At 40.8% G+C, this 26,944-nt stretch overlaps 1 protein-coding gene and 5 non-coding genes across 6 annotated transcripts in view; 1 reads left to right on the top strand and 5 right to left on the bottom strand.

The window, feature by feature from the left end:
- LOC146506222 (stromelysin-3-like) overlaps positions 1–26,066 on the top strand; it is a 39,927-nt gene extending 13,861 nt beyond the window's left edge. Inside the window, exons 2-8 of the mRNA XM_085181168.1 lie at positions 5,381–5,601; positions 14,822–14,965; positions 17,511–17,644; positions 19,332–19,624; positions 22,407–22,611; positions 23,805–24,062; positions 24,626–26,066. Coding sequence (XP_085037294.1) covers positions 5,381–5,601; positions 14,822–14,965; positions 17,511–17,644; positions 19,332–19,624; positions 22,407–22,611; positions 23,805–24,062; positions 24,626–24,750 — 1,380 coding nt within the window. The 3' untranslated portion in view covers positions 24,751–26,066. The remainder of the gene's footprint in view (positions 1–5,380; positions 5,602–14,821; positions 14,966–17,510; positions 17,645–19,331; positions 19,625–22,406; positions 22,612–23,804; positions 24,063–24,625) is intronic.
- On the bottom strand, positions 6,358–6,429 carry trnac-gca (transfer RNA cysteine (anticodon GCA)). Its single transcript has one exon. It is a non-coding gene; the product is annotated as a tRNA-Cys (tRNA).
- Positions 6,845–6,916, bottom strand: trnac-gca (transfer RNA cysteine (anticodon GCA)). Its single transcript has one exon. It is a non-coding gene; the product is annotated as a tRNA-Cys (tRNA).
- trnas-gcu (transfer RNA serine (anticodon GCU)) lies at positions 7,642–7,713 on the bottom strand. Its single transcript has one exon. It is a non-coding gene; the product is annotated as a tRNA-Ser (tRNA).
- trnac-gca (transfer RNA cysteine (anticodon GCA)) lies at positions 8,385–8,456 on the bottom strand. The gene has a single exon. It is a non-coding gene; the product is annotated as a tRNA-Cys (tRNA).
- On the bottom strand, positions 15,345–15,416 carry trnac-gca (transfer RNA cysteine (anticodon GCA)). Its single transcript has one exon. It is a non-coding gene; the product is annotated as a tRNA-Cys (tRNA).
- Positions 26,067–26,944: the final 878 nt, after the last annotated feature.

Genomic DNA, 26,944 nt, shown 5'->3' with positions numbered 1-26,944 from the left:
AATTAGCGTCTTCCTTCTGTGGCTATAATTGCAAAATCCTCTGTCATAATGAAGCATTTGATTTAAGCAGGTTTAATGCTTCATGTTTGATTTATTTCTTCTGTCAGTGGTGAAAACTCTTAAGGAGAACTTTTTTATGCTTTTCCTTTCTGTCTTTTCTCTCATATAAAATGGTTTATTGTCATATTAGTGAACATGGCCAAATTGTCAGAACATAAGAGAGAGATAAGATAAGATAAAACTTTATTAATCCCTCGGGTGGGTTCCTCTGGGAAATTCGGTATTATTATTATATTTATCTTGGTTCACCCCTCAGGTCATCCCCAGTCTCAAAATGGCGTTTGTTAGCTCCTCTCGCCCTTCCTTTAAGCCACAAATGCCCAAAAAACATAGCCATGTATGGTGACATTAACCACCAACACACCCAGCTGAAGTCTATCTGTGTTTGAGGTCAAGGTTACCTCAGTGCTCTACTGGGTTGCACATTCTCACGGCCGTGAAAGAGGACAATCAGCATTAGAGGAGGCAGGAACCAGAAACCCTCAGAAGGACACCAATGAGAAGAAGAATTAAAACAGCAAAGCTGGAAAGACCACAAAGGAACCAGAGCAGATCAAAAAACCAAGGCCCAAACAGCAGGTTAAGAGTGAAGATGTGCAACCAAGTGCAGTGAGTCTTAGGCTACGTTCACACTGCAGGCGAAAGCGCATCAAATCCGATTATTTTGACCCTATGCGACCCATATCCGATCATGCTATGACAGTGTGAACGGCACAAATCCGATATTTTCAAATCCGATCTGGGTCACTTTCCTATGTGGTACTGAATCCGATACATATCCGATGTTTCAGAAAGTGACTGCTGTTTGAACGGTCAAGTCGCATTAAATCCGTCTTTTACGTCACTGACACAAGACAGACGCCGATTATCTGCACCCGATAAGACATCGCGAACGCTTCCTGGCCATCCGGTGAAACTGCTGGGAAGATTTGCAGTACACTTTATTTGTACTGCATAATCTGCAGATTCTGACAGAAATCTGCAACTATCCTTTGAAGCACCGCTCCTCTAAAACAGCAATAAGGATCATTATTAGGTTATTTACGTTATTATGTAAATAACAAAATAACTTAAAGCAAAAATTGGGAAACGTAAACTCCGAAGTCTTTATATTAAGGGCCATCTGTCAAACAATACTGTTTGCTCTGGGTCTAAACAGAGCGCGTTGTGTGTGACGTCTTCTTTTGCGCATGCTTTGAGCGTTCACACTAGAGCGCGTTTGCTGTCGCATTTTATTTGTAGTGTGAACGAGCAGACAAAAAAATCGGATTTGATCAAAAAATCGGAATTGAGCATTAAGACCTGCAGTGTGAACGTAGCCTAAGAGCAAAGCATAGCAGTTCCACTCTCTGAGACAGGAGTACGGGTTTGCGTCACACAGATTGCTGTCTCTTCATTGAGTTTCTCTTCTTGAAGACATATTCAAACTCCACTGCTTTAACTGCAGTTTGGCTCTTGTTCTCTTTTGCAGAGTGAGCTTAGCATAGCAACACTTAAGCCTGGTCTCCACCTGCCACAGGTTCTGGGTCTTCTGATTGGCTGCCTAAAGCATAAAGTTTAATAAACAGCAGGTAGGTGGAGCCATTGTGGCAGAGATGACTATATTAGCAATATCCCTTTGCTGTGACATAATTCAGATCAAAGAGTCGAAAAAACTGCATGAAACTGAAGATTTAGGGCAATCTGAGTCTTGTGTTAAATTGACCTTATCATTTTGAATTTGGGTTTAATGTTGTTTGATGTTTAATCTGAGCACCAACAAACATAACACATATTTTTAAACTGTTTTTAAACTAACAATGAGTCTTAAAAACCTACAGATCTCCCACCTTTTATATTAATTGTGCAGCAAAAGTCTCATCTTGAAACATCCCACAAGCATGTAAACTGATAACCAAATGCTAATTCCTAAATGTCAAGGAGAACTAGTGCTCAAAGGGAAGATGCATCCATCCATGCATGCTTCATTATTTCATAAAAGGACAATGTCCGCAAATGTCGGCGCTGCACTGGCCTGTGGGAAGATTCACGGGCACTGATAATGGAGGTAATTTGTTTCATCTGTACGTATATCGATAGTGTCTTTTCCCACAGGTTTTTCTGAGTGGCACCGGAAAAGGAAATGCGCATCATTTTGTGACAGGATGAGTACACCCAACAGTTCCCTGCAACTGCAGAGCTGCAGATGCAGTTTTGCTTTAGGCTGAGGACAGAGTGAGATGAGGAGGTGCAGATGGGATAGATCCGCTCTGTAATTTGCTTCTGTGGAAATAAGCAGAGGCATTTCCTCTTGATCTAGCAGGGGGGAGGGTGGTATTAATGATAATGGGACATTCTGGGACCAACTGGCTCTTAAACTGAGGAAAAATACATGACTCAGTGACCTGATTATGAGGTTATGCTGTCATTAACCTCGGGGTTCAAAATGATGATGATTCAAATCCAGAGAACATTGACCTCTGCCTCAGGGCTTTCTGTACTTTGTTTTTGTTTCTCTCCCTTCTTATTACTTATTTTCTTTGTCTTGTTTCTTCTTTTCTTTGTTCTTTTTAACTTTATGTCCCAAGTCAAATATCCCAACAACTTACAGTTGGATTATCACTCAGTTTGCCTCACACATTCACATTCCCTGCACCACGAATCATAACAACTTTTGGTGAATTTTTAGCAACTTCACAACTGATAAGATGCACATATTATAGCAACAACTGTGTGTGCACATCCAAGCATCCACCCTCTAACAGCAAACTTTAGGTCATTCAGACTGAAACATTAGCGATTGCCTGCAGAGGCAATGAGAAATGTTGTAAGGCTTCTGATAAAGCCAGTAGATATCAGAATAAAGCAAATCTTCCTCTTCTATGCGTCCATCAGTGTTTAATTTAAGACTATATATGCAGAGCATTTCTAAAAATCTGGTTTTGAGATTGCATATCAGCACATGCCTCTGTTGCTCTCCACAGGGAGAGTTTGCCTGCGTGCACTTGAAGACTGCGCAAATGGGATTTGCAAATACTTCTTTGACTAAATACTGAGTAGAAATGGAAACCTAAAAGGGGGCAGCTGTGGGTCAGGAGGTAGAGTAGGTTTTCCACTGATTAAAGAGTCAGGTTTGAAAAGTCACCAGTTCTTTCACGTGCTAAAATGATTGGTTCAAGCATGGGCAGCACAGTGCGGGACAACCACATAGCTACGGCGCACTTAATCTAAGCTGTCATGTTTCTGCATTTCCATCTAATGCCATGACATCATATCTGGCTTTACTAATCTCACAAACAGCTGCAAACAAAACATCGTAAAAATACGGGCTTATCTAGAAAGGCTCCATCTTAACAACTGGCCTCCCGCTGCCGTCATCTCAGTGAGGCCTTGTTCTGCTGAAGGTCTCTTCCTGTTAAAACAAAGCAGATCTTTTTCACTTCCACACTGGCCTTTACGTTAAAGTAAAACCTGCCCTGTGGCTGCTTTTGTCGTGAAACTGAATTGAAGTTTATTACAACCACAACATTTTTAGAAGTGCAATGACATTATATTTTAATTGCCAAGAACTCTTTTCTTTTTTTGTCTTTGATAACATCTGGAGGAAGTTTCTGGTGTTTCTGGGCAGTCAGTCTTCTGTTATCGAGCAGCACATACTAAACAAACATCCAATAATTCTTTCCTCAGATATATGAAACAGTAGTTTGGAAACAATAAAATATTGTTATTTGTGTAATTGTGCCTCTTATTAATGCATCAATTCTAAATAACGGCCAACTCGGATGCATTTACATTAGGGCTGGGTATCGTCACTGATTTCTAGAATCGATTCGATTCGATCCACGATTCGATTCAATTCAATTCAATTCGATTCGATTCAATTTGATTTGAATCTGGGAAATTTTGCCTCAGACAGTCGGAAATATTATAATTCAGATCAGTACATTTACATATTTTTGTATCTATAAAAAGGAAGCTGACACTCGACAGACTTTATCAAAGGTGTGAGCGTCACAGCAGAGGCCTTTGTGTCAAAGTAGCTGAAGATAAAACACAGAAAAACATGAAGGTGATTTTCCTGGCCTGGGATTTTATAAAAAATATTCTGCAGTACATCAAAAACGAAAGAAAACCATTAATCAATGCATGAACATTACCTCTGAAGTTACAGCGGTTTTATTAGAGACACGGCTAAGCGTTTTGCAATTTTGCATAATTTTAAAAACTTTACATTTGTTCAGTATTGAACGGCAGAAATTAGGTTTTCTTTTCGGAAGTAAGTAAAAGGAAAAAAAAACAGCGGCCGACAGCGCTGTAAACAACGGCAGACTTGTGCGTAATAAGCCAGCGAATAATGCAGAAAACAGATTTTTAGACGGGAAACTGTTCTTGAAGTACAGAGAGAGAGAGAGAGAGAGAGAGAGAGCTGTGCATGAAGTGTGGTTTTATTGTGGTCGAAGCAAAACAGCAAAAGTTGGAGGGAATTCATGTCAATGTTTATGTGAAGCGTAGTTTGGATCTTCTTTTGCTGCTGGTTCGGTCAATATTGTTTGGAGAGAAATAAAACCTGCAGCTTCAGAATCTAGCGCAAAAAGGGCGTAAACACAAAGCGCCGACCCGCCGAAACATCAGAATTAGCGAGCTGTCAGTTTTCAGCCCCGACCGTGCCCGTGCCGTCGGGTGAGAAAGGCGACATCTCACTGATTCAGATCCGTCGGCAGGTCCACGCTTTGTGTCTTTGTGCAGAAGACTGTCATTTACTGTTTTAGCTGTTTGGCGGTTGTTGAAATTTTGTGAGGTTTAACCTGAGATTCTGGCGTTTTGGGCAAAATAAATTTATATTAAAAAATCAGATTTTTTAATGAATCGATATCACGTTATCCAAGCCAGAATCGATTTTAATCGATACATCGATTATCAAAACCCACCCCTAATTTACATGACAGACTTCAGTCTCCCTGCTAATTAATATGCATTGCTCCATTTAACTAAAATAAACATAAGCTTAAAGGTTAATTTTGTGTGTTGGACTGTGATATCAATTGCAGGAGAAACTGGGGCTCATGCAAACTCTATATAGCCGTGAGGCCTATGTAATCAGATTAGGTAAGTAATTGTGTCAGATTGCTTTTAGTTCAGTGGATTAAGTTACTACTACTACAAAAAGCTGCCAAGTAATTTGTATTCACTGACATGTTCAAAGTAATCTGATCCAACCCTGCCTACAGCAAACTGCACATAAGTGGTAAGTACTGACCCACAAGGTCACGTACAGACATGCCAAGTTGTCCCTGCCTATGAAAGCATGACGTTGTCTAAATAAACCACGTTGTTGTTTCAGGTCTCTGAAAACTTTCAGGAGCTGAAGAAGAGAGCAAAAGCACATCAAACTCAGGAACTGGTTAAAGAGCCACACTCACTGACGAACAGCACATTGAACCATCCCCGCTGTGGCGTACCGGACTATCCCACCAAGGAAGAGTGGCGGCACCGGGGGCGATACCGCCAGAGACGCTACACCCTGTATGGACAACGCTGGGACAAGACGGACCTCACCTATAGGTACACACTGGGGCCCTTAGCTGTGCTGTAACTATATGCTCTGCTGCATGTGTGTTTGATTATAAATAAAGCTAAATAAAGCTTACAATAATAAAACGTGAACTTCTACAGTCCCGAGAGAACTCCGTGCTGATGTAAGCCACGGGATTCATCCGAAATGTGCAGCTGAAAAAGCGTCTTGCAGTGTTACCATTTGGTGCACGCACATACGATTGTTTTTCTGCTTCAGCAGGCGGCTTTTTCAGACGAGAAAAAAAACTGTTTTCTCAAACCCGAGCAGCAGATGGACACAGTTAGAGATTAGATGGTGAATATGGTGGAGATATTCATTCAAGTGGTGAAGGAGTAGAAAGCTATGACTGTATGGATGTGGGCAATGACCACTCTCATCAGCATAAAAATACTTCATCACAGGATAAATGTGATCACTAAGAAATGCTTTGCAGTGACGTTTCCCTCCATCAGCTTTTAAGTGATGACACATTAACCTGTTTTCAAGTTAAAGTCTCTACCGGTGCAGTACTGTGTGTGATTATGCCGTTATACAGTTCATGTCTTGCGTACCTTTAGCTCAGTTTTTAAAAGCATCTGTGCACCTCAGGACCCCAACTTTTTGGTTGCAAAGCATTCAAAAACAGCAACTTCACTGATCTTTCAAATGAAACCGACTCCCTCTTACGTCTACACCCAAAGGACTAATTACATGCAAAAAAAATGCAATGAATTCATCAACACCTCCCATGTAAATTAGGAAACAGGAGACATCTGGATTTGAACCAGAGACCTCTTGATCTGCACTCAAATGCTCTACCACTGAGCTATACCCCCTCAGCCAGTCACTGACTTTATGCAGAATCTAGACATAGGTTCCAGTCTTGGAACATGAAGGTGATGTTGCTGTGCCTTAAAGCTGCATTCTTTGAAATGAGCAGCTCCAGAGTTGTATAGACGTTTTTGAGAAAATAACCAAGTTCTCATATCAAGTGACATCACTTTAAGTTAATTAATAGGCATCACTTTAAAGTCATGTCTCTTCTACTTAAATTCGTGTTGATTCACTTTCTCATGTCTCTTCCTTGTTCCCATCTCCACTGGGAGATGAGGAGCACATCTCCCAAGCACATGGTTTAGGGGAGAGGTTGGGAACTCCAGGCCCCAAGGGCCTGGAGTTCAGTGTCAGGCCAGTGAGCCTTGGGGTGCTCCAAGGCACAGTCCTTATTTAAACATAGTTCTTATTTTAAACAGGGGGCACCCGGATTTGAACTGGAGACCTCTTGACCTGCAGTCAAATGCTCTACCACTGAGCTATACCCCCTCAGAATGGTCTTGACTGTTTGCAGAAGATGGACATAGGGTCCAGTCTTTAAAAGTGAAGGTGATGTGGCTGTGCTTTAAAGCTGCATTCTTTGTAATGACCAGTTGTATAGAAGTTTTTGAGAAAATGAACCTAGTTCTCATTTCAAGTGACATCAATTTAAAGTCATGTCTCTTCTACTTAAATGTGTGTTGACTCACTTCCTCGTGTCTCTTCCGTGTTCCCATCTCCACTGGGAGACGAGGAGTTGAGTATGTGCAATTTGGGAAATGATAATGGGAGAGACTCCCAGTTAAAGTTTAAACAAATATACACAAAAAAGCACAAGCGCATGGTTTAGGGGAGGAGTTGGGAACACTGGCGCTTGAGACCTGGAGTTCCCCACTCCTGGTTTAGGGCATGGCCCCTTTTCAATCAACCATTGTCCATTGGTTTTTCAGTCACATAGGTAGCATTTAAATAGGAATTTACTAAAGTATAATTATCCTCATGTATCTTATACTTAGTGCCGGCGTTTGTTTTATCCACTGTCTGCGACATTGTCTTAGGCTTCTCCTTTAAGAGAACTTTCTTCTGATTGGCTGACCCCAACCAAACAAAAGGTTACGCCCAATTCGCACCACCCATTATGGCCATATTTGGTGGTTGCCAAATAGTGCAGCTTGTAAAGATTTTTTTTTTCAACTTAAGCAAATAAATAAATGAGATACAGCTCTTACACAAACAGGGGGCACCTGGATTTGAACCAGAGACCTCTTGATCAGCAGGTAAACGCTCTCCCACTGAGCTATACCCCCACACTCTGTTAGTGTTATTGACTGTATACAGAAGATGGACATAGGGTCTTTAAAAGTGAAGGTGATGTGGATGTGCTTTAAAGCTGCATTCTTTGTGAGGTCCAGCTCCAGAGTTACATAGAGGATTTTGAGAAAATAACCAAGTTCTCATATCAAGTGACATCACTTTAAGTTAATTAATGGACATCGATTTAAAGTCATGTCTCTTCTACTTAAATTCGTGTTGACTCACTTCCTCATGTCTCTTCCTTGTTCCCATCTCCGCTGGGAGACGAGGAGTTGAGTATGTGCAATTTGGGAAATGATAATGGGAGAGACGATGAGATTCCAGTTGCTAACAAGATTGATTCTTTATTTTCTGCAGATTTGTCAGCTGCATGTTCGTTCCACCAATCATCAAATCATCTTTTTCAGTCAGATAGGTATTTAAATAGGAATTTACTAAAGTTACATAGTGCAAGCCCTCGTTTTATCCACTGTCTGTGACATTATCTCAGGCTTTTGCTTTAAGAGAATCTTCTGATTGGCTGACCCCTACCAAACAAAAGGTTGTGCTCAAGTCGCACTACCCAATATGGCCATATTGGGTGTAACTGCCGAGTGGTGCAGCTTGGAAAAGTTGTTTTTCAACTTCAGCAAATAAATAAATAAAACAAAGTCTTTATTTAAAGTGGGGGCATCTGGAGTTGAACCAGAGACGTCTTGATCTGCAGTCAAATGCTCTTCCACTGAGCTATACCCCCACTTTCTGTTATTGACTGTTTGCAAAACATGGACATAAGTTCCAGTCTTGAAAAGTGAAGGTGATGTGGCTGTGCCTTAAAGCTGCATTCTTTGTAATGACCAGCTGTATAGAGGTTTTTCAGAAAATTAACCTAGTTTTCGTATCCACTGACATCACTTTAAGTTAATTAACGGACATCAATTTAAAGTCATGTCTCTTCTACTTAAATGTGTGTTGACTCACTTCCTCATGTCTCTTCCGTGTTCCCATCTCCACTGGGAGACGAGGAGTTGAGCATGTGCAATTTGGGAAATGATAATGGGAGAGGCTCCCAGTTAAAGTTTAAAAATGATACACAAAAAGGCACAAGCATATGGTTTAGGGGAGGAGTTGGGAACTCCAGGCCTCAAGGGCTGGTGTCCTGCAGGTTTTAGATCTCACCCTGGGTCAGCACACCTGAATCAAATGATTAGTTCATTACCAGGCCTCTGGAGAACTTCAAGACATGTTGAGGAGGTCATTTAGCCATTTAAATCAGCTGTTTTGGATCAAGGACACATCTAAAGCCTGCAGGACACCGCCCCTTGAGGTCTGGAGTTCCCCACCCCTGGTTTAGAGCATTGCTATCTTTCGATCAACCAGTATCCATTGGTTTTTCAGTCAGATAGGCTGCATTTTATCCACTGTCTGTGAAATTATCTTAGGCTTCTCATTTCAGGGAACTTTCTTCTGATTGGATGACCCCTACCAAACAAAAGGTTATGCCCAATTCGCACCACCCAATATGGCCATATTGGGCATAACTGCCGAATGGTCCAGCTTGGAAAGGTTGTTTTCAACTTAAGCAATTAAATAACTAAATCAGTCCTTATTCAAAGAGTGGACATCCAGATTTGAACCAGAGACCTCTTGATCTGCAGTCAAATGCCCTACCACTGAGCTATACCCCTATGTCCTTATTTGCTGCCTGTCATAGACTGTATATAAAAGATGGACACTGCGTGCGGTACAGCATTTTGATTGTGGTCTTGATTGTTTTCCTTTTGTCATCTAAGCATTAGCAAAGAGTAACAGCAGAGCTAAAAGAGAGTGAAAATACACATTCAACATATGAACATCACTCTGTGTTTACATCTTGTTCCTGCTCTTGAGACAGACTGGATTACACAACCTACAGAGCACTTTCAGTCGTCAACTTGACCTTCAGAGGGGTTCTGCTTTTCTTTAATCTAAAGCCGTGGCACCATCGAGCGTCTGGCGGTCGTCTGCTGGCTGCTGCCTCTCTGTCTGGCTCACCCGGTGTCCCTTTCATTGTACTCATTCTTCAACCTAACACTATACGAAGACAGGCAGAGCGAAAGCAAGAGGTGGGAGGGTGATTTTAATAGCAGCGCTGGCCACAATCTAATTAGATTCTGCTTCACAGGACCAGCTCATGGTGACACCTGATGGAGTGATGTGGTTTACCAGGATCAAGGCAACACCCAACTACGTCAAACTCTCACTGTTATGACCATAATAAGGCCCTCGTTCCTCCCCAGCCGTTGTAAATGAGTCTGATATGAGAGTGGAGCCATGCTAATGAGGCCCTGTGTTTATTTTTTATTCAGAACCAGCCAGCGTTTTGAGCTTGCGAGGCAAGCTCTGGCATGACACCGAAGTCAAGCTGGCTCAGCTGAGAGCGCTGTTGTTGTAACTGCTTGAATGGTTTTTAGATAAACTGAAAGGGAGGTCTCAGGTGGCTGCAAAAGGTTAAAGGATGGCAGGGCTGCGTTAAGGAAGATAGATTCCAAGAGTTTCCTTTTTTATATATATATGTTAGACTTCATTCTTTAACTTTCTTATGTTAAAAACATTTTGTCTACTGCAAGGAAGCAAAATAAGTTGTAAAAGGTAAAACTGGTCTGCAGTGACAAACACTGCACACACATGGAGTAATGACTTGTCAGTCATACAGTAAACCAAACCCTGCTGCTTTTTGACTGTAAAGGAGACAGAAAAACATCATAAAACCGACAGGGAAAGTGTTTCCTGTGGTCACTGCTTCACTTCAGGACTTCTAAGGAAACAAGAAGTCGTCCCTTTAGGAAGAATGCTGGTTTAAGTCACTTCAGGTATATCTTTGGCTTTTAACCCAGAAGCTGCATCCATGTTTATACAGTTTATGGTATTAAACAGCAATTTATCCAGCTGTTACAGAGCAACACCATTCATTTGGAAACAGATCGACGCAGTCTAAAGTTCTCTCTCTTTTTGCACTGCTCTCCACCAAATGTGAGAGCATGGGCTGTGATAGTTTCACCTGCTTCTTTTAAAGTGCTCCAAAATGGTAAATGGCCTGTATTTGTATAGCTTTACTAGTCCCTAAGGACCTCAAAGCGCTTTACATATCTATATATATCCAGTCATCCACCCATTCACACACACAGTCACACACTGGTGATGGCAGCTACATTGTAGCCACAGCCACCCTGGGGTGCATTGACAGTCCAAAAGACTTAAATATATATTTTAAAGGGAATAATTTATTATTTAGTAAGTACCTAGGTTGTATTTAGATTTATTTATATATATCTTCTAATGTATAAAATATTTGAGCCATACAGGTAGATGTCTCTTAACAGAAACAATACCTGTACACTTTGTATTCGTAAAAATACACTCTAAATTCAGTAAACACTCTGTGGGTATTTCTTTTCCCACACATCGAGGTTTACGATTTTTTTTTACGCTATTTGGAGGGCAAACTAAAAAGGCAGTTATTGGGATGAACGTCTGGAGTTTTTACTGCTTGCGTGTCTCCAAATTAAGACCATATTTTCCATAAAACCCCCAAAGAACAGGAGCTGATAACGACCACTGTAAATTACGGAAACGTGTCCTGTCTTCTCGATTAGTTCCTTGAAGCAATGCACTAAATTCTTAGCGATGGGCTTTGTGAGCCGTTAATGTGCTCGGTTTTAAGTTGCTGTAGTTGCTTTGATTTGTTTGGTACAGATGGCTGCAGTGGTTAGTTTCAGATGTTGCTTTTCTGCTGGTTTTAGTTGCAGCCATTGCCGTGTTCAGATGAAAGCATTACTGTGGTTGCAGCATTTGGCTTTGCTGCTGTAGTTGCCATATTTCACAGTCGCTTGAATTTTAGTGGTTAGTTTAATATTTTGTAGTTTAAATGTAATATTGCTGTAGCTTCAATATTAGTTGCTGTAGTTTTACAACAATTAACAGCAACTGTAGTTTTGTAGTCTTTGGGTAAGAAAAAGTTACCCAAAAACAAGTCCACAGATGTCATGCTCAGAGCAAGAGAGGTTTGTTGCAAAAGCTCTGTCTCCTTTGCCTCTCGGTCTGTTGTGCTGCACATCCAGCAGGCCCTGATCACATGACCTCAGGGACTTGCTGATCCACACTGGCGCTTGTCCATGCAGAACTCTAAAAGTCAAAATCTTAACGTGGACTCTAAAGGCAATGTGGAGCTTACTTTATCCAGAAGTCTCACAGCAGCAATCTGAACAACCTGCACATGATGAAATAAAGGCATGAATAACAATCTCCAATTCAGAAGGTGACACAGTGGAATTCAGCTTGGCAATATTTCTCAGCTGATGAAAGCAAGAGTGAGCCAGAGACTTAATGTGAGCATCCAAAAGGAAGGCTGAGTCAAAGGTTACACCAAGATCTCTCATCGCTAGAAAAAGAATTTTGTTGTTGTGGAAATCATCTCAGCCACCATTAATTAAAGTCTGGCTACAGGATATCTTAGGACTCTTAAAATTGGAGAAGATAAAATTCTCCATCAGAGGCTCATCGGATAGATTTTTTACTTAAATACTTAGAAAAGTTACCAGCACGAGAAATCTCTCTGTAGTCCACCATGTGACAGTGTACAAATGTTTCTGCTATTCCCGGCAGTGGCTGTTCTACCTTATAAGAATACTCTATTTAAAGATATTCCAGCATTATTAGTTTGTTTCGACCGAGGAGCAAGTAATCATTAATATTAATATTAATATTGTTACTATTGTTAATATTGGTTAAGATTTATAACAATATTGATTAATGTTAAGACCTTGTTTTTTGAGGCTAGCAGATGTTAATGTTAATATTAAACTATAAGGATACGTACTACTATCTTATTGTTGATTTCTTTTCTTGTTTTTGTTTTTTGGGTTTTTTGTTTTCGTTTTTTTTTTTTTTGTATGGGTCAATTCATTTTCTTTATAACATATTCATTTTTACATTATTGGGAGGGAGTGGGGATATTCAGGTACTCATCCCATTTATGTTTTTTTTGTATGTTATAAAAAAGAAAAAGGAAAAGATTATTACTTCTATTGTACCTATGTGTTTTATGACAGTTTGGTATTGAAAAATAAAAGAAAGAATAATAAAAGTTTCACTAAGGTTCCTGATATAAGATTTTTCACATGTGGTTAGGAGGCCTAGAGTTCCTCATCATTATTTTGGATAAAATTATCTGCCATCCAACTTTTAATAGATTCAGCATCATCTGCACAGCACTGATAGGAAATAAAAGTGCTTGAAATGTACTAAAGAGGGAGTGGAAACAACAGAAACAAGAAAGGCCCCAAACCAGAACCTTGTGGCACACCGTAGACGAGAGAAGTGGAAGAAGACAGCTTAGCTTAAACAATGGAAGAGAGTTAGCCTGGTTTCATCCACTCATATGTCACATTAATGAACATTTTAGATTTTAATGTCTTTACACAATAGGAAGTTTAAACCCATAGTTTGTGGCTTGAGAGGACTCTTTACAGTGAAGCTGTTCATTATGAACAGTCAGGTTGCGCGATCTGGTACCACTGTGCCAAAAAATGTTATATAGCCAGGAGCGCTACATACAAGCTAAGCACGTCCTGACAGCTCTGAGCAATTTTCTCTGTGTATTCACAGAGTTCTTAAAAACCTTACTCATGTAATTGAAAACCTCATGTAAGTCTAGATCATACTTTAAAGAATTCAAGTACCATTCATGTTAAAGTTCCCCACTTAGCACCGTACAAGGTGTAGCAACACATGGACACACATTTGTGTCTTCTTTTACTTTCAGTTAATAGGGTGTAATCTCCTTTTTACACCCATGGTAACAACCAAATTCAGGTGTTTAACACTTCTGCACTGTTAGCGCTGCGTGGCAGATTCTGTGATGATTGGACAGTCAGGCCAGCTTGCTGCTTGTTTTCAGCAGTTATGCCTCTCTGCAGATGTTGCTGTAGTCCAGTGGGTACTTAAGCTGGAGATGTTTAAGTGTGTGGTTGCAGATGTTTCTGTTTTCGCAGTGGTTGCTTTACCTGTTGCTTTTGCCATTTATAGTAGTGCGTCTTGCAGTAGTCGCAGTAGGTACTTTAGTTGCAGATGTTGCTCTGTTTGCCTGAAGAGGGTTCATGCATTTAGTTGAAGGTGATGACGTTGCTGTATTTAGGTGCAGATATTGCTGTAGCTGCAGTGGTGCAGTTTAGTGGCAGATGTTTCCTGGTCGTTTACTAGTTGGTTTAATTGCTGTAGTTGCAGTGGTGCAGTGGCTAGCACATTTGCCTTACACATTAACGCTTCCTGGCTCCTCCCTGGGAGGAGACACAGTGCCAGCCTCATGGGGTACTCAGTGTGCTCCCAGGGCCGGTCCCATGGATAATTGGGAGGGTTGCGTCAGGAGGAGCATCCGGTGTAAAATCTGTGCCAGGACAAACACTGCTATAGTGACCTCTCGGGATGTAAGAACGCATCCGAAAGAAAGTTTCAGTGATTGGGTTAGTCAGAGTAATTACTGTGTATAGTTGTGTAATCACAGTGGGTAGGTTATTGACAGACGTTTCTGTAGTTTGCTAGTTGGTTTAATTGCTGCAGTTTCTTTAGTTTCAGTGGTCAGTTTCGTGTCAGTAGTTACTGTGTGCAGTTGGAGGTGATGCTACAGTTTTTCTGGAAATGTTGCTGCATTCAGAAGACGTCCAAAGCTTTGCTTGCCAGAGGCTGTTGCTTCATACCAACCCCAGACAGCTGTGCATTTCCATAATATGTCACAGTAATCTCATTCACCGCAGGAGCAACATTGAGATTTGATGCAAAGCCAGTGTTGGTCCATATGATTTATGAAGCGTTTCAGTCTTCTTGATATTTTGGGGATTTTTGGTTTTATTTTGTGGGTTATCACACTGGGTGGTTTTATCTAAAAGGAAAGGGAGGAGATTTTACCGCAGTGTTTTGTTAGCAAGCCTGAGGGTAGAAGCACACCTCCCCGCTAAAGAGACAACTGAAGATATCTGATTAAAAGGGGGATGCAAGGCTGGTGGTCTCACATTGCTACTGTACATCCTGTGTGTGCGTATGTGTGTGTGTATGTGTGTGTTTAACACCTCTATTCATTTCCTGCAGGATTGATGGATTTCCTTGGCAGTTTGGAGAGGAAAGGGTTCGAGGTGTCTTTCGGGATGCAGCGAAGATCTGGAGTGATGTCACTCCGCTCACCTTTACCGAGGTCCGTAACGGACACGCTGACATTCGCATCGACTTCAGAAGGTGGGAAGAATTGCTGAAAAAAATATTGAAAAGATCAGGAGCAAATGTCAAATTACACCATGTTGTGAATTATATTTAATTAGGCCTAAATATAAAACGTGAGCATCGTTACACCTGAGAAATATAGCTGCACAAATCATGGTTAATAGACATTGCTTTAAAATGGCACTCAAAGGACACATTGTCTCCTTTTCTTTAATATCTGTTGCCTTGATTCCGGTGAGAGGGAGTAAAGCAAAAAAAGAGAAGCAGAGGAGTTGAAAATGTGTAATTTGGTAAAGAAGAGTCTGTGTGTTTTTTTCTTGCTGCCCCAAAATGCACAAAGACCCAACTAATCATTGTGCAGGAACAGCATCCAAGCTGTGCTAGCTTCAAAGTCAGGGGGCACCCGGACTTGAACCGGAGACCTCTTGATCTGCAGTCAAATGCTCTACCGCTGAGCTATACCCCCACATGCCAGCTCTTTGCAGAACTGACTTATATCTGCTTTCTTTGTAAAGTCCAGCAGGTCACCTCTGTATGCAAAAAGCTAGCATAGAAGTCTATGATAAAACCTTTGCTTTGTAATTGCAGTAAACACTCTACTGCTGACTTTATGTTCTCACTAGTTCAGGTTAATACAAGATGTTTATTTCATGAATTATGTTCCCGTGCTTTCATTTATTGGTTGATGAATGAAAACAATTTCTCCACATATCGGTAAATACCTAATATTGACCAAATATGTTGCCAGTTAACCTAATTAGTTGTAAACTGTTCCTCCATTTTTCTTGCTTTAGCACTTACTTTTGCCACCTTTTATTGCCGCCGTCCCAACTTTTTGAGACACGTTGGTGCCATCAAAATCAAAATAAGATAATGCTGTCTCAGTTTAAACATTTTCTGAGTTCTATTGTGAATAAAATGAGATTACATTTACATTTTTAGAGTTGTAGTTGTAGTTGTGAGTTAGATCCAGCATAGATCATTTTGAACTAAAGACAAAGATCTTTGCTACAGAGGGATTTCCAGAATCACAAAGATGAAAACACGAGATTACAGAGCAAGAAAAGACGAGCAGATTACACCAGAGATATAAAACTGGACTTTTGTGGGGGATCTGTGTCATCCTTGGAATTACGTAAATTCTTTTGTGAAGCTTTGATTGGTTATCAGTGGAGCGATTTTTATGTTTTTCCTCTTTTGAACCAGGTTGTTTTTTTGCTTTTGAATTGCTTTCATCCACTCTTATAGAACCAACTACAGATGAATGATAAGATAAAGGAAAAACCAGCATTAAATGCCCCAGTAACCTTTACGGCCACCAGGTGCTCGATTATTCAGGTCTGTGAGCACTTCTGGAGGGTTGATTACCTTTCTTCCCAAATATATTCTCTTATTTTTTCTTGCGTTAGTAGTGATGGAGAGCGAGGTCACACGTTAATCCAAGATGTCCCATTGTTGTTCATTTATGACTACAAAGACCAAAACATACGGTTCATTTTCCTCAAATATGTATAATCAGCAAATCGTTTAGTGATCCCTGTTAGTGATGCCTGGGACAGTTCAGCCATAACTTTAGACTTTTCCTGCTCATACATGCTTGGAACGATCTTGTTACCGACGTGGACGCGCAACGGGATGTCATAGCGTGGCTCAAGCACGTTCATCATATGTTTAAACTAGGGCTGCTCGATTATGGCAAAAGTGATAATCACGATTATTTTCACTGAAATTGAGATCTCGATTATTTGACGATATTTATTTAACAATAACAATGTGTTGAATAATGACTTTAAAGATTGTCAAAAAATAATATATAAAATAGTGTGCAAATACTGATAACAGTGCAAATGTTTGCTCTCTTAATTGTTGTGACACGTGTTCGAAATGCAGAGAGGTGCGCTCGATTTGCCACACGGAGCAGCGCGAGAGTAAAGCACGAGGGAGGGGCTAATAATCGGCTCAGTCATTTTTAATGATCGTTGAAAGCCCAGATCGTAATCGTAATTAAAATTCGATTAATTGAGCAACCCTAGTTTAAACCCCTTGTTTTGCACAACGGAATACGGCCTCATGTCTGCAGCCATAAACACATTTTTTAATAGCTTTAGCGCGGTCGGATTGGGCCGCAAAGGGCTGCTTAAATGCCGCGAACTCCTCTGCTCCTCCACTTGGACCGCTAGCGCTGGCCATAACTATCGCTTGACAAACTGACCACGCGCACCATACGCACACTTTTATTTTCTTTTTCGAATCTTTGGATCACGTGCGTGCCGAACCGTGGAGTGGGATTGGTTCAGATCACGCATCCATAATGATCCGTTGCACCACTAGAATGCACACATTAAAGGATATAGGGAACTACAGGGATCTAGGAGCAGGGGAACACACAACATTGTTAATTTATCCAAATGTGCTTATTCTTTCTGCTAGTGTTGAATCCTCCCTTAAAGCTGAAGCTGACAGATGAATGTTTAGACTCTTTTGTCTGTAAAGCTGTTAAAAGGTTTCTGCTCAGTGCCTTTATTGCTCATCGGAGTGTTTGTTTTATAAAAACCTGCAGTTTATGGCATGGAGACAACCTTCCCTTTGATGGCCGGGGTGGCATTCTTGCTCACGCTTTCTTCCCTAAAACACACCGACAAGGTGAAATTCACTTTGACGCTGATGAGTCATGGACACTCGGAAACCACATGGGTGAGTGTATGGCTGTGTTTATTTTTTATTGCTGGAAGCTGTGCATAAAAACTGTGAAATGAATAGAATTACAAGAGTTGTGATTACTGTCTGAATATCTCCATTGTCTGCTGCTGCCGCTGTCACTTGTTTCCCAGCAGAACATTTGTTTCAGTAAATAGCTGCCATGTTTTGTGGAGTTGCAGAAGGCATTCATCTGTGGCTCTCAGTAATATCCAGCCTATTGTTATGGGTTTTCGATCCCTGTATACCATAACAGGAGCTTGGTTTCCATTGCTAGCAATAATTCATACCGCTGATTTAGTTCAGAATTTTTACTGACAGAATTATTGGGCACAGCAAAGAGACAGAGGGGGTCAGTGGTTAGAGGATTTTGTCTTTGCTTTATGCAGATGATGTGGTTCTGTTGGGCAGCTTGAAGTCAGGTGTTAAGAACCTTGATTGGGAATTTGGTTAAACTGTGAAGCCGTGGTTCTCAGTATGAAAAGGATGGTGTATGTACTCTGGGTAGAGATTTTTGGAAGAAGTGTCCCAAGAGGGCACGAAAGAGGGGAAGAGATCGATGGAGAGGGTTGTGCAACATTTACAATGATGCAGACGGTCTAACGGTAAAGACAGATGAACATAAAAGTAGAATTGTAACTTTATGGTTGATTTAAGTTCCTGGCCTCACTTTGGGTTGTGACAGAGGGAATGAGTTTGCAAATAGCAGCAGGAATGAGCAAATGAGGGCATCTGCTACGTGCTGCATGAGGTAGCTTGTAGCCTCCTTTCAGAAGAGCTGGATGACATGCCCAGGGGAGGGAAGTTCCCTGTGACACTAAGATAAGATAAGCAGCTGAGGATGGATGGATGGATGGATGGATGACTTTTGGACTAACAGACTTTATTTTTTTGCTTGTTTAATCAAATTATAAATTAGTTGCCAGGAGCTTCCATAGTTGTCAGGTACATTACTTTAATATATGGACTGAACTGACGTATATCTAAACTTTCATGCTGCAGTTTTTTAGATAATAGTGTTATCGCTAAGACCAAAACAAAGCAAGGCATACTTTTATATGAGAAAAGTGGGAAACTGACAAAAATAGTCCATGTTGCTGTCAGTTTCTTAAACGCAATGTTTGTGACAGTCCAGGAAATAAGTTCACTGTACCACAAATGAGGCAGTAAAACAGCCACAAAAATGACATAAATGTGTTTGTACTGGAAACATCATCAACAACATCTGTGTATTGTTTTAGACTCACAGATGTTTTTGTTGTCTTGTTGTGACCAGCTTTGGCTGGGGAGACAACGTCACTTTTTCAATCATGTTTTCTTGAAGTCATACATTCATAGAGTGCTTGTCACACCATGCAGCTAATTTAATATTGCCAGTAAGAAGTATGTCGCTGAATCATCCAGAGTACCCAAAAGAAACTCGTGCAGGTGTGCAGATTGAAATCAAATTCCTTATTACCGTGCACTGCTGCAGCACTGATAACGTCTGTGTGTCGGTGAAATGTGTGGCTGAGAGTAGATATGAGTCAGCAGGGAGAGGTACTTTTTATGACTCGTTCAGGAGCCTTGGCACTGGATGGGCTTAGGTAGCAAAATCCCCACCGTGCAAGCAGGTCAAAACAAACAAAACTATCTTCAGACTTTGTTTGAACCAGGTGTGCCCCTCCATCCTTCCACCCTGCAGGCATGGACCTTCTCCAGGTTGCCGCCCATGAGTTCGGGCACGTCCTGGGCCTGCAGCACACCCGTACGAAGGGAGCCATCATGTCCCCACACTACTTCTTCGCCGACTTTCCACCCAGAATAAGCAATGACGACAAGTGGGGCATCCAACACCTGTACGGATCTCGGAGAGTTCGAGCCCCCGAACCCCAAACCACAACCGCCACCACAACCACTACCACAACTACCGCTACCACCACCACCAGCACAACCACCACTACTACTACTGAGAGCAACGAGATCTTCCCTACTGGAGTAAGTGAAACTGATGCAACAATCACAGAGTCATGAAAATGACCTAAATCTACACAAGAGGTGTGAAGTAAACCTTTACCCTGAAGGCATTCGTGGTACCCAGAGGATAAAACTTTTGCTAGGATTTCATTATTTGCATATGTTATATCTGATTCTACTATATTTCTGCTGTACGACTCAAATTAGTTGTCATTCAATTTAATAAACAGTTGGATAGTTTCCAAAACAAAAAATAACTGTTGCTCTGATCTTGACAAACGTCAGCTGCTTGATCAGCGTCTGCTTTATGGACGGGCCAGTCAAAAAGTCTTCTGACATCCTTTTTTTAAAAACATTTAATGCCTACTAAAGTTAACTTAACCTGTCAGTGGAAGAAACAACAGGTCTGAAGTCATCATCAAGATGCGTTTAAGAATTCTCAGATGAGGTTGAAATAAGGTCAGGCTGTACTCTCGTGTAATACCACACTGGACCACAAGATGGCGAAGTATCTTAGTCAACTTGACACATAGCTCAGCATACAGCGTTCAGAATTCACATCATACTTAACCGATTCATTTTTGTAGCTAGAAAATGCATTATACCAAAAAAATGAACGTACATTAATTACAAGTAATCTTATTATATAAAAATACTAAATAATTTAAAAAGTAGATAGAATGTAATCCTGGTTGGTGTGGGAAACATTAGCGCCTCAATTTATCCACCAGTTGGATAGTTCCCAAAACAAGAACCATAACAAGATAATGGTTTTTCTAAACAGGACAACGTTAGCCTAAACAAGTTAACGTTTACCTAAACAGGATCATGTTAGCCTAAACATATTATTGTTTTCAAGATCATCATGGTTGCTGATGGTCACGTTTCTGGTTTATGAAACACACTTTTGCATTCATTCTCACACTGCTTAAACAAACCTTACACCTTATAAGGATTGGCCTTAAAAAGGCATTTCCGGAGCTTAAACATAGGAGAATGCAAAAAAACAAACAAGATTTACATGTCTGACAATCTGACTGTAAGAGCTTATTAATCAGATTCCTCAGTAAACGCAGCTGATCCTGCTTTGATAAGACTTAAACTGGAGCTGACGTGTTGTTTCCAGCTGTTTATTAAATGCCTGCACTTTCATAGCGTATGAATCCAAAAGTGAGAGAGTCACGCACATTTATGCATGTGGCACAGAAATTATCAATCGGTTACTGATTGGTGATTAAAGGGAGTTTAACCTCCTCTGTGTCAGGAGAGACTTTAAAGCGCTTTAAAGTCTCTTTGGTGCTATATGGATAAAACAAATGAATTGAGTCATATTGAATTATTTGTTACGCTGAGGCCGGGTCACTGGGCTGGGTCGGCTTTGACACAGAGTCACAGTTTTACTGTTAAACACAGGTTGAGGAGCTTCAGTCTTCACCTCTTCACCAAAGTCAAAGGTGTTTTTTGTTGTTTTAAAACTCAGAGTCAGTGTTTCCAGTCGAATCTGACAGCATGGCAAGCGCTAATGAGCTACAGGCAAAAAGCATGAAACAATCCGGAGGTCACACACAAGAAAACAACTATGAATGGAAGGAAGAATGAACAGACGCAAGCAGCACTGCAAAGACGATGAAATGATTTGGGTTGGGAGGGAAACATAGGTTCATATACTGAGGAGGGCAATTGGCTAATTGAACACAGGTGTGGCCCAAGAAGAACAAAGGCATAGTTTAAGACAAATATAGATTTCAAAATAAAGTAGAAAGAGACTAATAGAACACAGGTGAGTCTGATGAAGTTACAAAGGATGGAAAGCTGCCAAACAACAAAGCAAAACAGCAAACGATCGTGACATCATGTATAACTGAGACTTATGTTCATGCATGCTTTGTTAAAACTTTTGCATATTGCCACTGATTAATTAGCTTCTTAATAAAATGTATTAGCTTGCTAAGCTGTAGACGTCTGATAAATTATCACTATATGGACAAAATGATCAGTGTATCAACCAATGAATTATTTGGGGTATGTACACAGTGGCACCTCTTGACTATTTAAAGCGCATATCTGATTTCTTTGTGTTGGTATTGTTCCAACAACAGCATAATTACTGTTGTTCCACGACCACCTAATCAACCACTAACCAATCACATTGTTGTGCTGTTTTATTTTTAGACATACTGTATATTTAGGGGCTCAGTCTGCATTAGGGAGTTCCAGCGGATAACCTACATGTGTGTTTTTAATGGGACATATGGCTTGTTTTGGGAAAACAATGGAGCTCGGTTGAGTTTTATGGGATTTTTCAACAAGCCTCATCCTGTGAATGGCATCGATTTGTGCGGTCAGGAGACGCTTGTGTTGCAAAATATATTTCAAGGCTGCATGCCAGTTTGACAGTGCAGTCTTTGAAACTATACCACATTAGACATGAGTGTTTTCTTTCATCAACCATACAAGATAAATGGGGGTCAAACACAACAGTAATCTTTTAGTCTCGTGAGATTTTCTCTCAGGCGAAGACCGGGAATTGTTTCCACTTCACATCACTTCTTTGTGTAAAATTTGTAACTGAGAGGATTTTCACTTATACTGAAAATCCCTGAAATTCCCTGTGATCGTTTGTGGGAATAAAAGTAGTCTTCAGCCTTACGAAGCACAAAGACCCACTTTACTTGTCTTTTCAGACAATAAAACAGCTCTTTAACACTTCTTTATGTGCAGCATAAATCTCACTTATTGGAAACTTTACATGTAAACAGATGATTGCACGTGGAAATTAACATTCGATTTGTCTTTTTTCCAGCCCGATGCCTGCAGGACAGAGTTTGACGCCGTATCTATGATCCGAGGAGAGCTGTTCTTCTTTAAGTCGGGCTACGTTTGGAGGATCAGGGACGGGCATCTGGAAAGCGGTTACCCGGCACTGGCGTCCCGTCACTGGCGGGGGATTCCCAACAACATCGATGCCGCCTTTGAAGACAAGTCAGGGAATATTTGGTTCTTTCAAGGTGAGCAGTAAAGACATTTGAGCTGCTCTTAAGTGGTTTATGGTTTTATGTAAGCGCAGTTCAGGGGAACGATAATTGTACAGAAACACAGAAGCACTCTGCCCATGTATGGGCATGTTTAAATAGATGTAAAAATGTTAATTAACAGGGGTCTGTGATGTTGCTGCAGTCGAGTGTACGCAAACCACCATAAACTCCCAGAAACACTGTAAAAGCTGTTTTTAAGTGAAGTAATTATATGTATAGCTACGTATAGCTAAATAAAATAACTGTTGCTCTTATCTTGACAGACGTCAGCTGCTTGATCAGCGTCTGCTTTATGGACGGGCCAGTCAAAAAGTCTTCTGACATCCTTTTTTTAAAAACATTTAATGCCTACTAAAGTTAACTTAACCTGTCAGTGGAAGAAGCAACAGGTCTGAAGTCATCATCAAGATGCGTTTAAGAAATGAGGTTGAAATAAGGCCAGGCTGTACTCTCATGTAATACCACACTGGACCACAAGATGGCGAAGCGTCTTAGTCAACTTGACACATAGCTCAGCATACAGCGTTCAGAATTCACGTCATACTTAACAGATTCATTTTTGTAGCTAGAAAATACATTATACCAAAAAAATGAACGTACATTAATTACAAGTCATCTTATTATATAAAAATACTAAATAATTTAAAAAGTAGATAGAAGAATGTAATCCTGGTTGGTGTGGGAAACATTAGCACCTCAATTTATCCACCAGTTTAAAAACACAATATAACTCGAAAGCTGTAAAACAAAATGATATTTAAATCAGGTATGGATTGTTTTTGAAACTGTGAAGCATTTTCTAAGAGTGCCCTCTGTGCATATGATTATGCACAGATGCCTGATTCATTGTGGAGTCCGTAATGGTGGCGCAGTCATCAGATGTATTGATTGTAAGGATGGCAATTCATATATATTTAGTAATTCCATTATCAATATCACTTACAGATTTGAATCCTTGTTGATTCTCAGTAGGTTCTCATTGGCCTTTATTTAATCATCAGAATTATTTAGATATGTTTTCTGTGTATAATAATTTATTTTAATGTAATTAAAGTGTGTCAGCTGTTGAAAATGAGGAAATGTGTAGCATTAAATTAAGGTGTGCAGTTACTGGGTTGACGGTCATTTGAATGACACGTATTAATTGGAGCCCACCGTCTGTGCAGGTGCAAACTACTGGGTGTTTGATGCTGAGAGGCGGATCAGGGGGCCGGAGTCCATCAGGAATTTGGGCCTGTACGAGTCTGGGATCCAGGCAGCACTGCGCTGGGGCCAGGACCCCAACTACAACACCTACTTCTTCAAGTCAGGCAGCTACTGGAGGTTCAGCCCCCAGGACAACCGAGTCGAGTCTGCGCCGCGCAGCATGCAGGACTGGATCGGCATCCCCAGCGTCGTGGACGCCGCTTTCCGAGACATCTACGGTACGTGCGCGCGTCTCTGAAATAAAACGACATTTGGAGCGCTACGTGTGATTGTTGAATTAAGACGCAGGATTGTACCATGCTATAAATATGATAATAAACAGTTTAAAATACTTTACAAGCTTGGTAAGTTTTAAAAAATAACTCAGCAGTGGTTTTAACAGCTTTTCAACTTTGCAAAAAACAATGATTTTTAGCATTAAGATAATCTGATTCAGAATCACGCCGCAGTGGGGCTTCCTGTTTTACACGAGCGCTATCAGACTAAAAACACAAATGCATGGAGAGAGTAAGAGAGGCTGTAAGTGTAACTGTACACACAACACAACAAATTTTATCTTCAACATGTCATTTATGAATGAGCCAGTTATCATTAAAGCTGCTGCATGTGTTCCTGTGGATGTTTTGCTTTGCACGCTGTTTGTTTTCCTTGTTCTGCTGCTTCAGGTTTTCACTTGCTTATCTGACATCTGGCCAAGAGCGAGCAGCTGTTGGGCCAACGCGGGCACATTCGCAGCGGCGCTGATAAAAAAAATGTTTTGTTTGTGCTCTCTGTGTTTCAGGCTACGCTCACTTCATCCGAGGACGGCAGTACTGGAAATTTGACCCTGTTAACATGAACTCTTTGGAGGGCTACCCTCGCTACGTCGGCGTGGATTTCTTCGGCTGCAGAAACGGGCGATTCTGAATCTGAGGATTTTGTTTTTTTGCAATGGAGTAGTCTCTCTTTTGTCTGTTTGGTTTTTTTGGAGCAAAGACATTTTTATCTTTGGAGAAAGATTCAAAGGAGATGAAAGCGTCTCCTTTGAATCTGTTTATCTTTCATTTATTGATACACAGATCAAGTACACCTTCTTCTCAGGAAAACCAAGTTGTATTCCCTCAGACTTGGCGCCTCCTGTGCAGCTATACTCATATTTATTTTGCACATTTTTGTCACAGTAAGGCTGAGTTCTGGGCCCTTGTCTAACGATGTGTGCTGTGAACCGCACACTTCTCACCTCCTTTCTCTGAGCCGAAAAGTGAGATTTTGCTCCGCAGACTGTCCTACGTAGTCCGTGTTTTCCATTCCAGCAGTTGTGTGTTTTCATCACGGACGGACTTCTGCTAACCCTATGAGGGTCTGAAGAGCGACATCAAACTTTGTACATGAGCTGCTGTAGGTGGCGATCAGAGCTTCGTTTGAACGATGTAACCCAGGAGCCACTCAGCAGGAATGTCAGCGAGCAACAATTTCAGCTATGCTTCCCTTTTTTACAGACGTGATTGCACATGTAGTTGATTTTCCTGCCAACCTGAGTCCCATTAACCATAATTCAAAATCACAAAATCTATAAAAAGATGGACAGCCCAACAGATAGTCCCATTCAGAAGCCTCGAGCTGAGCATTTCTCAAAAGAACGCAATGTTACACAATCTCACAAGCGTGAACATTGATCGTCCTTTATGACTGCAGGGAAAGGTATCATTTATACCCCATGTTGTATTCTGTATGGCTTTAATTTGGCAAATGAGGCCATGAACTCAGTAGGTTAAAATTAGATTTGATCTAGCTTTATGTGCATCTCTTACATACAGCCTACGATCAAAACACACCCAGATGTGAGAGACTTTTGGCAGTTATGGCAAATGTAGTGTGGGCCAGATGTGTCTCAGATAGGACACAGATTTGGTTTGGGCAACATCTGGCCAGATTCACCATCACTGCTGGCCCAAAGAACATCTGTGCCAAACATTCATTGGTGTTAGATACCAAAAATATAGTGCAGATAGCATTACCATAATATTATTCATGCATTATTCAGTGAGTCCTGATGTTTTCAGACACCTGAGTCATGATGATTTATGCCACGTTTCCTTTGCACTTTATCTAATTTAAATTTTTTATCCGTACGAAAACCAGAAACTTCCAAGATTCTAAGTTTCTAATGTTTCAAGCTCCTATTTTAATTCTTTTCCACACACCAATAGAAAGTTTTGATAAAATTAGATACACAAAAATGACTGAAACAAAAAGCCAAAGAATGAAGAATCAAAAATTAAGACTGCAACCACTCGAGTTGCTTGTTTTGACAGATAGAAACCACATACCGATACACCTCCTACAGCTTTCTTCATGTCAGCCTTGCTAGAGGTGAAGCTAGCCACAACCAAAGGTAGCCATGATGTGACAGTTAGTTGGTCACTTTCAGCCAGTAATAGTTGCCATAAATAACGTGTATGTTCTTCCTTAAAGTTTGCTCAGAGGTCTTAAACTAACTCAGGTGTGAGTCACTGAATAAATATAAGAAACCCAGCCTCTCCTCTGGGTCAGAACATGTAACACCAGCAATCATCAGTGTCCGCTCCCCTGCTGTTTGAGACGAGGAGGTTTTGCCTTTACTTTTCATATTTGAACAAGAGTTTTTCAGATACTTTTCTTCCTGGCATTAGTAAATATTTTATGTTTTATACAGTGCAGGGTCTTTAAAAAGGCAGAAGACAAGCGAATGCCATTGCTGTACATCATGTTTTGATGTCACTCTTCCAGCATGATGGTGTAAAGTTCTCACTTTCTCAGCGTGCAGGCACCTGTTGCAGGAAAAGCTGCAGGGCGCCATCTAGAGTGCAACACTGTCAACCACCTCAGAGACCGTGGTCACTCTTTGTGCCATCTTTGAAGTCATTGCGTCACCATCTGTAACATGGTGCTCTTTTCTGTTTCATTACTAAGAGGTTTGGGAATAGCAGCGGCTGTGGAGATCAACCTGGTAATAAAACATTAAAAAAAAATAGGATTTAAAACTAAATTTGAGCTGAAAATGTTGTTGCAGCAATAAGAAAGTTACATTTCATCTGCACCAGAGTCATTTTCAAATACTATATTGGTGCAGTCTGAAAGA

Source organism: Neolamprologus multifasciatus, chromosome 12 (assembly GCF_963576455.1).
Source record: "Neolamprologus multifasciatus chromosome 12, fNeoMul1.2, whole genome shotgun sequence".
NCBI classification, from domain to species: Eukaryota; Metazoa; Chordata; class Actinopteri; order Cichliformes; family Cichlidae; genus Neolamprologus; species Neolamprologus multifasciatus.
The sequence above is the reverse complement of the archived record's forward strand: the minus strand, read 5'-3'. Positions and strand labels throughout refer to the sequence as shown.